The 11,684-nt window shown below is 45.5% G+C and overlaps 1 protein-coding gene across 2 annotated transcripts in view; it reads right to left on the bottom strand.

Annotated features, from left to right (window-relative positions):
• Positions 1 to 10,381: 10,381 nt before the first annotated feature.
• The window catches only part of psma4 (proteasome 20S subunit alpha 4), a 27,868-nt gene continuing 26,565 nt past the window's right edge, over positions 10,382 to 11,684 (bottom strand). For both annotated transcript variants that reach the window (XM_078200144.1, XM_078200145.1), the window contains exon 9: positions 10,382 to 10,739. In XM_078200144.1, coding sequence (XP_078056270.1) covers positions 10,585 to 10,739 — 155 coding nt within the window. In that variant the 3' untranslated portion in view covers positions 10,382 to 10,584. The remainder of the gene's footprint in view (positions 10,740 to 11,684) is intronic.

Raw genomic sequence — 11,684 nt, 5'->3', positions numbered from 1 at the left:
GCCGACCTCAAGTCCTTCAGGTTGTGCATTTGACTCACACGTGACAACACTCTAATGCAGGGGCGTTAGATCTATTCACCTTTTTACTCAATCTATTAATTCACCTTTACTGTGGCATATTTCGAACCCTCATTGCCCTCATTAACCTGTGCTCAGTGGGTGGGGAGGGATGCTGTGGAGGGGTGGGGGTGAGGGTATTTGGAGGGGGTATTTGGACGGGGTTGCTGGGGGAAGTGGAAGCCAATTGATGAGGATGCTTAGGTGGAAATCGACAGTAGTGTAGAGGAACCGTTCTGAATTGTTACAAGCTGAATGTTGGACAGAGGGTCAGCAGGTTGTGGCCTCTGATGGGTTTAAGGAAATACCACAACAACTGAATTAGCATTCAAGACAGTAAAATATCCCAAGATGCTTCACAGAGGCATAAACAAAATGGAACCTGAGCTCAAAGGATAGATTGACCTTAAAGGATGTGCAGCGTGGATGTACCAAAATTACATTGACTGGAATTGAGGTGGCACAGTGGTTAGCATTAATGCCTCACAGCGTCAGGGACCCAGGTTCAATTCTGGCCTCAGGTCACTGTCTGTGTGGAGTTTTCTCCCCATGTTGACCTGGGTTTCCTCTGGGGCTTCGGTTTCATCCCACAGTCCAAGAATGTGCAGGTTAGGTTGACTGGCCATGCTAAATTGTTCCTTAATGTCGAAAGATGTTTAGGTTATATGAATTAACCATGGCAAATGTGTGAGGTTCTGGGAATCGGGTGGGGGAAAGGGCCTGGGTAAGATACTCTGTCAGAGAGTTGGTGCAGACTCAATGGGCCGAGTGGCTTTTCTTCTGCGCTGTAGAGATTCTATCCTTCTTGTTAACAAATATTTTGCTTTTTAAAACAAATACTGAAAGTGTTATTGGACTTCTTATTTTTGGAATACCAAAAAAAAGGTTATGGCCTGTGAGCCAAGTTTCCCTCTGGGGCTTGGTTTACTCCGTAATTAACATCTGCTGTGGTCAGTAAACACCCCTGAGGTGGTATTACACATTGTTCACCAGTAATTCCTAGGTTGTTGGTACATTTCCTTTGGGTGGGTGGGAGATTGGAATGAATTAAACTCGAGTCCGTTAATTATTTGTCACATTCACTGGAATTTTCTTCTGATTCAAGTTTCGAAGGAAAAAATGTGAATGAGGAGCTGATAGAAGGAACCAAAGTGTCTCTCAGAGCAATTTCTTCGAAATGCAGAGTTATCTGAAAAGGGAACCGTCCTGCTGATGGGCAGGGGGTGGGGGGGGGGGGGTGGGGGGGTGTGGATGGAGCACAGCACATTGTTTCTAGTTGGATTGAGGAAATACCACAACAACTCGAAGGAATAGAACTGCAAAGGAAACTTAAAACATCGAAACAAAATGTGATTAAAGGGGTTGATAAAATACTCCAGCCCCTTTGTGCCCACTGGGCATGGAAGGCGATGATCGAGCAGAAAGACACTGCACGCTCCTTCTCTAAGGACACCCATCTGTAAACTTAGCAGTGGTACGGGGCAGACTGCCCAGACTGCTGCCATTCTGATTTGATTTTATTATTGTCACATTTGTATACAGTGAAAAGTATTGTTTCTTGTGCGCTATACAGACAAAGCATACCGTTCATAGAGAAGGGAAGGAGAGGGTGCAGAATGTAGTGTTACAGTCATAGCTAAGGTGTAGAGAAAGATCAACTTAATGCAGGGTACGTCCATTCAAAAGTCTGACGGCAGCAGGGAAGAAACTATTCTTGAGCTGTTCTGTAACAAATTAATATAAACGCAGATGGTACTAATGTCCCAGATTAATATCACAAAACAAATTATTATGTCCAAGATTTTTGATTTTTTTTCTAACTTGAGTGTGGAATTGTTTAAGGATAATATTTTTTAAAAGAACAGAAACACCACAGGTTTAAAAAGATTGGCCGCTGGTTGCAAATGGTAAAGAATGCTTCGTCAATCCATATGATGCCATGTCTCACAATGCCAAATTTTAACTCAGCCTATCTGACGGATGGATTAGCCGTGGCAAATGTGTGGGGTTACCGGGATAGGACTCTCTTAAGGTTAACGTGCAGGTTCGGTTGGCAGTTAGCAAGGCAAATTCAATGTTAGCATTCATTTCTAGAGGGCCAGAATACAAGAGCAGGGATGTACTTCTGAGGCAGTATAAGGCTCTGATCAGACCCCATTTGGAATATTGTGAGCAGTTTTGGGTCCCATACCTAAGGAATGGCGTGCTGGCCTTGGAAGGGGGGTCCAGAGGAGGTTCACGAGAATGATCCCAGGAATGGAGGGTTTGTCATATGAGGAGAGGTTGAGGAGGCTGGGTCTATACTCGATGGAGTTTAGAAGGATGACGGGGGCTCTAATTGAAACTTACAGAATACTGAGAGGCCTAGCTGAGTGGATGTGGAGAGGATGTTTCCACTAGTGGGGGAGACTAGAACTCGAGGGCGCAAACTCAGAGTGAAGGGACGCTCCTTTAAAACTGAGATGAGGAGGAATTTCTTCAGCCAAAAGGTGGTAAATCTGTGGAACTCATTGCCAGAGAGGGCTATGGAGGCCAGGTCATTGAGTGTCTTTAAGACAGAGATGGTTAAGTTCTTGATCAATAAGGGGATCGAGGGTTACGGGGAGAAGGCAGGAGAATGGGGATGAGAATCATATCAGCCTTGATTGAATGGCGGAGCAGACTCGACGGGCCGAATGGCCTAATTCTGCTCCTATAGCTTATGGTCTTATGGAAACTGGGCCATGGCATAACTAAAATCCCTGTCAGCTTTTTCTCACTCGAATGCCAGATTTAAGTTTAAAGTTTATTTATTAGTGTCACAAGTAGGCATACATTAACATCGCAATGAAGTTGCTGTGAAAATCCCTTCCTTCGGCGCAGTGGCACAGTGGTTAGCGCTGCTGCCTCACAACCCCAGGGACCCGGGTTCGATTCCAGTCTCGGGTGACTGTGTGGAGTTTGCACGTTCTCCCCCTGTCTGCGTGGGTTTCCTCCGGGTGCTCCAGTTTCCTCCCACAGTCCAAAGTTGTGCAGGTTAGGAGGATTGGCTAAATTGCCCCTTCGTGTCCAAAGATGTGGAGGTTAGGGGGATTAGCCATAGTAACCGCATGGAGTTACAGGTAAAAATGCTCTGTCAGCAAGTCACTGCAGACCCGATGGGCTAAATGGCCTCCTTCTGCACTGTATGAATTGTATGATCCCACTTGGCAGCCCAGCTGAATCAGATTAGAGTCTCATTATTATCTGTAAATAGAAGGGGAAACTGTGGCATAACGATAATGTCACAAGACCAAAGGCCCAGGTTAATGGCCTCGAGAAATGGGTTCAAATCGAAAGCTAAGTCTCAGTAAATTGTCATAAAAACCCACCTGGATTATTAATGTCTCTTAGGGAAGGAAATCTGCCATCCTTACCTGGTCTGGCCCACATGTGACTCCAGACCCAGAGCAATGTGTTAGACTTATAATAGCTTTCAAGGGCAATTGGGATTAGCAACAAATGCTGGCTTTGTCAGTGACTCCCACATCCCATGAATAAATAATAAAGAAAAATCAGGTTCCTACAAGCTCAATCAAAGCGAAGGCGCTCGAGGGACAGGGCAGAGTTTGGGAATTCTGCAATGAGTCACTCACTTCTTGATTCCCAAAGCCTGTCCACCACCAACAAGTCAGGAGTGTGATGGAATACTCTCCATTTGCCTGGATGAGTGCAGCTCCCAACAACACTTGAAGCTTGACATCATCCAGGACAAAGCAATCCACTTGATTGACACTCCATTCGCCACCTTGAATATTCGCTCCCTCCAGTGCCAATGTGCAATGGCAGCAGTGCGTACCGTCTACAAAATGCACTGCACAAACTCATCAAGGCTCCTTTGACAATGCTTTCCAAATCTGCAACCTCTACCACCTAGAAGAACAAGGGCAGCAGATAATAACAAACACCACCACTTGAAAGTTCTCCAAGACACACACTTCCTAACTTGGAACTGTAATCACCGACCCTGACACAGTGGTTAGCACTGCTGTCTCACAATGCCAGGGACCCAAGTTCAATTCTGGTCTTGGGTCATTATCTGTGCGGTATTTGCACGTTCTCCCCATGTCTGCGTGGGTTTCCTCTGGGTGCTCCGGTTTCCTCCCACAGTCCAAAGACGTGCAGGTTAGGTGGATTGGCAATGGTAAATTGCCCCTTAGTGTCAGGGGGATTAGCAGGGTAAATACATGGGGTTATGGGGATAGGGCCTGGGTGGAATTATTGTTGGTGGAGACTCGATGGACCGAATGGCCTCCTTCTGCACTGTAGGGATTCTATGATTCCTTCATTGTCACTGGGTCAAAACCCTGGAATTCCATTCGTGTGCGGAGGCTGCATGCTCTCCCAGTGTCTGCGTGGGTTTCCTCCGGATATTCTGGTTTCCTCCCACAGTTCGAAAGACGTGCTGGTTAGGTGCATTGGCCAGGCTAAAATTCCCCCTCGCTGTACCCAAACAGGCGCTGGAGTGTGGCGACTAGGGGATTTTCACAGTAACTTCATTGCAGTGTTAATGTAAGCCTACTTGTGACACTAATAAATAAACGACAAACAGCATAGTGGGTGAACCTACACCCGTGGCCTGCAGCAGTTCAAGAAGACAGCTCACCATCACCTTCTCAAGGCCAATTAAGGAGGAGTAATAGATGTTGCCCATCGACACCCACATCCTGTGAAATAATATCTGAAAATAACAAAATCCAGCCAGTTGTACTGAGACAAAAAAAGGGAAGTGCAGCTATTTTTGTGGTGTCGGGAAGGGCAGCAAGTTGTGAATGACTAATCTTGTTGAGATCACAATTGTAGCAGACCAGGGTGTCCCTGGAACAGAAAAAACACAGATGCTGGAAAGTGAAAAAGCAGAACATGCTGGAAATACTCGGCAGGTCAGGCAGCGCCTGCGGAGAGAGAAAAACTCACTTCAAGTTTCAGATCAACAATCTTCCATCAGGTGTCTATGGACGTTGTCGATATGGATTTTTTGGAGGCATTTTGACAACCCCACAAGACAGATTATTAGTAAAAATAAAAGTACTTGGAATTGAAGGAGACACTGTGACATGCCACAATGATTGGGTGGGAGGCAAGAAACAGAAAATGGCGAGAAAGGGAATATGACCTGACTGGTAAGATATGCTGTGGATGTTCCCAGAGATCTATACCGGGGGGGATGGGGGACACAGCTTCTCACCATATCAGCGCTGGATGAAGGAATAGAGTGTTTATGTTTTGCAAATGACATTGCTCGGCAGGTCTGGCAGGAAGGGTTAATGTTTCAGGTCGCTGACCTTCTTTGAGAAGTGGACAAAGTTTAAGCGGTGTAACAAGTTTTAAACTTTGGACCCGGTTCAGCAACACCAGTCCCACTAAGTTACGCGTGCAGTATCCTTAAAGATACCACGCAGGCCTTACTCAGTGATAAATAACATGTGTCTGCAGCCACTTATGAGAGACCACACACACGCACACACAAGAACAGCCCCTGCATGCTGCAATTACATTTTAAAGAAGCATTGGTCAGGAAACAGACCTGGGAGAAAGGAATGTTAACACAGTGGGAACTATAATGGGTCTCTCAAATCTTCCCTCAAAACCACCAAGTGCAGCTGTAAAGATTAAAAGTAGTTCTTATTTTCTCATGAGTTCTTTACAGATTTCTCTATATAAAAAACCTCACAATGAAATTAAATGTGGTGGTAGAGTATTTTATTTATTTTTCTTTACTAGTCACAAGTAGGCTAACATTAACACTGCAATGAAGTTACTGTGAAAATCCCCTAGTCGCCACACTCCGGCCCCTGTTTGGGTACACTGAGGGAGAATTTAGCACGGCTGAATGCACCTAACCAGCACGTCTTTCGGACTGTGGGAGGAAACCAGAGCATCTGGAGGAAACCCACGCAGACACAGGGAGAACGTGCAGACTCCACACAGACAGTGACCCAAGCCGGGAATCGAACCCGGGTCCCTGGCGCTGTGAGGCAGCAGTGCTAACCACTGTGCCACCCCTGTAGGCTGACTGAAAATGATGAGAAATCCAATAAACTGTATAACATTGCACAACTTGCCTGAATATTATTCACCCTGAACCCTCCATTCAGTATGTGGGTGGCCCGACTAGAGAGGGGGCAAAACCTGACCTCCGCTTGGGAAATAAGGAAGGGCAGGTGACAGAAGTGTTAGTGAGGGATCACTTTGGGACCAGTGACCTCTTAATTCCATTAGTTTTAAGATAGCTGTGGAGAATGATAGGCCTGGCCCAAAAGTTAAAATTCTAAATTGGGGCAAGGCCAATTTTGGTGGTATTAGACAGGAACTTACAAAAGTTGATTGGGGGAGTCTGTTGGCAGGCAAAGGGACATCTGGTAAGTGGGAAACTTTCGAAAGCGTGTTAACCAGGATTCAAGGTAAGCACATTCCTTGAGTGAAGGGCAAGGCTGGTAGAAGTAGGGAACACTGGATGACTCTGGATATTGAGGCCCTGGTCAAGAAGAAGGAGGCACATGACATGCATAGGCAGCTGGGATCAAGTGGATCCCTTGAAGAGTATAGGGGGTGTAGGAGTAGTTAAGAGAGAAAGGAGGGCAAAAAGGGACACGAGATTGCTTTGGCAGATAAGGCAAAGGAGAATCCAAAGAGTTGCACTGTGGTTAGCACTGTGGCCTCATTGCGCCAGAGACCCACATTCAATTCCAGCCTGTGTGGAGTTTGCACATTCTCCCCATGTCTGCATGGGTTTCCTCCCACAGTCCAAAGATGTGCAGCTTAGGTTGATTGACTATGCTAAATTAACCCTAGTGTCAGGAGGATTAGCGGGGTAAATATGAGGGGTTATGGGAATAGGGCCTGGGTGGAATAGTGGTCGGTGCAGACTCGATGAACCGAATGGCCTCCTTTTGCACTGTAGGGATTCTGTGAAATACATAAAGGGCAAAAGAGTAACTAGGGAGAGAGTAGGGCTTCTTAAGGATCAACAAGGTCATCTATGTGCAGATCCACAAGAGATAGGTCAGATCCTAAATGAATATTTCTCATTGGTATTTACTGTTGAGAAAAGCATGGATGTTAGGGAATTTGGGGAATTAAATAGTGATGTCTTGAGGAGTGTACATATAACAGAGAAGGAGGTGCTGGAAGTCTTAAAGCGCATCCAGGTAGATAAATCCCTGGGACCTGATGAAGTGTATCCCAGGACACTGTGGGAGGCTAGGGAGGAAATTGCGGGTCCCCTAGCAGAGATATTTGAATCATCGATAGTCACAGGTGAGGTGCTTGAAGATTGGAGGGTGGCAAATGTTGTGCCTTTGTTCGAGAAGGGCTGCATGGAAAAGCCTGGGAACTACAGACCGGTGAGCCTCATATCTGTGGTGGGTAAGTTGTTGGAAGGTATTCTGAGAGACAGGATCTACAGGCATTTGGAAACACAAGGACTGATTCGGGATAGTCAGCAAGGCTTTGTGAGTGGAAAATCATGTCTCACAAATTTGATTGAATTTTTTGAAGGGGTAACCAAGAAGGTAAATGAGGGCAGTGCAGTCGACGTTGTCTACACAAGACTTTAGCAAGGCCTTTGACAAGGTACCGCATGGTAGGTTGTTGCATAAAGTTAAATCTCTCAGGATCCAGAATGAGGTAGCCAATTGGATACAAAATTGGCTTGATGACATAAGACAGAGGGTGATTGTAGAGGGTTGTTTTTTAAACTGGAGGCCTGTGACCAGCGGTGTGCCTCAGGGATCGGTGCTGAGCCCACTATTTGTTATTTATATTGATGATTTGGACGAGAATTTAGGAGGCATGGTTAGTAAGTTTGCAGATGACACCAAGATTGGTGGCATAGTGGGCAGTGAAGGTGATCTAGGATCAATTGGGCCGGTGGGCCAATGAATGGCAGATGGAGTTTAATTTAGATAAATGCGAGATGATGCATTTTGGTAGATTGAACCAGGGCAGGACTTACTCAGTTAATGGTAAGGTGTTGGGGAGAGTTATAGTACAAAGAGATCCAAGGGTACAGGTTCATAGCTCCTTGAAAGTAGAGTCACAGGTGGACAAGGTAGTGAAGACAGCATTCAGCATGCTTGGTTTCATTGGTTAGAACATTGAATACAGGAGTTGGGACGTCTTGTTGAAGTTATACAAAACATTGGTAAGGCCACACTTGGAATACTGTGTGCAATTCTGGTCACCCTATTATAGAAAGAATATTATTAAACTAGAAAGAGTGCAGAAAAGATTTACTAGGATGCTACCGGGACTTGATGGTTTGAGTTATGAGAGGCTGAATAGACTGGGACTTTTTTCTCTGCAGCGTAGGAGGCTTAGGGGTGACCTTATAGAGGTCTATAAAATAATGAGGGGCATAGATCAGCTAGATAGTCAATATCTTTTCTGCAAAGGTAGTGGAGACTAAAACTAGAGGGCATAGGTTTAAGGTGAGAGGAGAGACACAAAAGGGACCAGAAAGGCAATTTTTTCACTCAGAGGGTGGAGAATGTCTGGAACGAGGTGCCAGAAGCAGTGTTAGAGGCGGGTACAATTTTGTCTTTTAAAAAGCATTTAGACAGTTGCATGGTAAAATGGGTATAGAGGGATATGGGTCAAATGCGGGCAATTGGGACTAGCTTAGTGGTAAAAACTGGGTGGCATGGACAAGTTGGGTCGGAGGGCCTGTTTCCATGTTGTAAATCTCTGTGACACTCCCTGGTTTGAGGCCTGGGACATGATTTTGATTTGTCACAGTGAAGAGTATCGTTTCTTCCACACTATACAGACAAAAAAAGCATACCGTTCATAGAATAGATAGAGAAGGAGTGTGTAGTACAGGCAGCACCTGGTTCCTACATGTCTAGCCTTCCCAGGTGACTCTGACCTCACCGTCTGTTTCTCCACAAGGGGGCACCTGTGAACCACATCAAATCCTTGCAAATCTATTCTTTCAATCTTGCTCATTGCTGCATTTATTTCCTTTGTGGCTTTAAAAGTGGGCCTTGGTCTGGCCTCAGGGAACTACAGCTGGATCCCTCCCCTTGTACTGGGTAAACAGAGGGCATCAGCATTGGCGGGGGCGGGGGGGGGGGGGGGGGCTCAAAACCACTTCAATCTCTAGTTGTAAGCTCCACCACCCTTATTAAGCAGTACTGGGGCTGACATGCTCTGCCAATTGGTCAGTGTGAGAGCGGTCTTACAGAGGAGTTGTGCCACCTAGTGGCTGCAGCCATTAATTAATGGCTAACGAGGGAAATACCACTGATAAAACAGAGAGCACGACCAGAGAAAAGGTTAATTTAGTATACAGCTCTTCCGGCATTTCTCTGTTGTTTTTCTGGATTTGAAGCATTATTTAAAAGTGAAAGTTTCTGAACACTTTTGTGTCAGGTACTGCTGGTGAAGTGGACACAAAGATCTCTCATGCTGTCACTGAGGCAATACAGTTGGACAGTATCCATCATGCATGACATCTTGTGACTCAGCCAATAGGTTGTTCTTCAGAGCTCTTCTGTTCCACATCTTGGTTTGGAAGCTACTGTAACATTGGGTATCCAGAACCCACATGTCAGGAGTGATACATGCACAGAGTATTTCAATTCACCTTCTCCCAGGCTGCAATGGTTACAACTCACTTTTGGGGTGGGGTTACTCGATTCTTTCTCTACACCCGAGCTATGACTGTAACACTACATTCTGCACTCTCTCCGTTTCTTCTCTATGAACGGTATGCTTTGGCTGTATAGTGCGCAAGAAACAATACTTTTCACTGTATACTAATACACGTGACAATAGGAAATCAAATCAAATCGATTCAGAGTGGACAACACATACTCTTCTTCTGGAGGGATTTGGAAAATGAAACAGGAGAGTAAGGGGCTTTTCCACGAAGTGAGAGATACTTGGCATGGTGGGTTGAACATCAAGCTAATAATATAACTCACAATGGAATACTGATTCACTGCCTCCTGGGTGAGGTCTCACTTGGTGCTATTGTCAAGCCCATTGCACTCTGCGCCATTCACACATTCCTGCTGCCTGGGCCTTCCTGCGAGGCTGCCATTAACTCCTACACTGCATAGCATCGAGAGCAAGTCTGATAATCCTCCCACTAGCACCAGCCCAATGTATCCAACTGCCAATAGAGGACTCTACCCCATCTGGTCACGTAATGACTCTTGTACAAGGTCTGGTCGAACACTTGTGTCTTCAAATGGCTCACAGTTTATCATAGAATCCCGGAGGCCATTCGGCCCATCGAGCCTGCACCGACGACAATCCCACTCACCGTGCCACCCCCAAAATAAACATCAGAAATACATTTTTTTTGTCTTTATTCTTTATTGTAAAAACCCATCTGGCAATTTCTAGTGCATATACAATTGATGTGCGGAAGTGTACAAGGTGGTTGGATGACGTCTGGCTCCTCCAACTCTATATTGAAGGTTCTGCAGTCACCTGGATTTTTAATAAACTTCTATTTTTCACTCAAACACGAACCTGGGCCTCAATCAATCCGCAGTCCTATTTATCCTTCTCCTTTTGCTCTTTTTCTTTCTTCTCACGCTCAGACTTTGCTTCTTCCTCCTCGTGTTGCTTAATCAAAACCTCCACTTCCTTCTGCTTCAGAACCTTAATGCGCGTTTTCCCGTTTTCTCTGGTGAGTGTCGCAATTTCCACTGAAGCACAAAGTCAAACATTTCAATTCTAGCGGTTATTTGAATTTCAAAGATTACTCAACGAGCTGGGCAAGGCCCTGCCGATAAGAACAGGGTAAAACAGACGATAAAACATCTTCAAATTGTGCCAATTACTTGGTGGACCAATAAAATTTTACAGCAGCTACACTGTGGGACAGCAACAAAGCAGCATTCCTATCCTTCCAACTGCGGCCTCAAACAGCTGGATGTCAATCTGGACTGTTAGAATGCAACTTGGAAAGGATTACTATTGTGGGGATACAAAGCAAAATACAGGCGGCAATAACATTAGTATTAAAATAAAACCTCAGGTTTCATATTGGCTGGCATCATCTGGAATTTCTGCACAGGTGGAGAGAGAAATTGTCCCCCAATCATTCTTCAAGGCAAACAAATTTACATCAAGGCAGTTAATGAATAATACCCCTCATTCAAATTGCCATTCTCTGTGTAATTTGCAACGTGCAGTTTATCCAACTATGGGCAGCAGGTACAATGCAGAGCTTGGCCCTGTCCTCGGAAGACACTCATAGGAGGGAGAGTGGTTGGTCATTAGATGCTGGAGTCCTGAATGACTTGTCACCTCTGCAGGTTGTGACCAGCCAGCTACACTGAGCAAAACTACCCACCAGGTATTTAAGATGGAGATGAGGAGATTAAAATGGAGATGAACAAAGAACAGTACAGCACAGGAACAGGCCCTTCGGCCCTCCAAGCCCGTGCCGCTCCCTGGTCCAAACTAGACCATTCTTTTGTATCCCTCCATTCCCACTCCGTTCATATGGCTGTCTAGATAAGTCTTAAACATTCCCAGTGTGTCCACCTCCACCACCTTGCCTGGCAGCGCATTCCAGGCCCCCACCACCCTCTGTGTAAAATATGTCTTTCTGATATCTGTGTTAAACCTCCCCCCCTTCACCTTGA

The sequence above is a fragment of the Mustelus asterias genome, chromosome 29 (assembly GCF_964213995.1).
Source record: "Mustelus asterias chromosome 29, sMusAst1.hap1.1, whole genome shotgun sequence".
In the NCBI taxonomy this organism is placed as follows: Eukaryota; Metazoa; Chordata; class Chondrichthyes; order Carcharhiniformes; family Triakidae; genus Mustelus; species Mustelus asterias.
The sequence above is the reverse complement of the archived record's forward strand: the minus strand, read 5'-3'. Positions and strand labels throughout refer to the sequence as shown.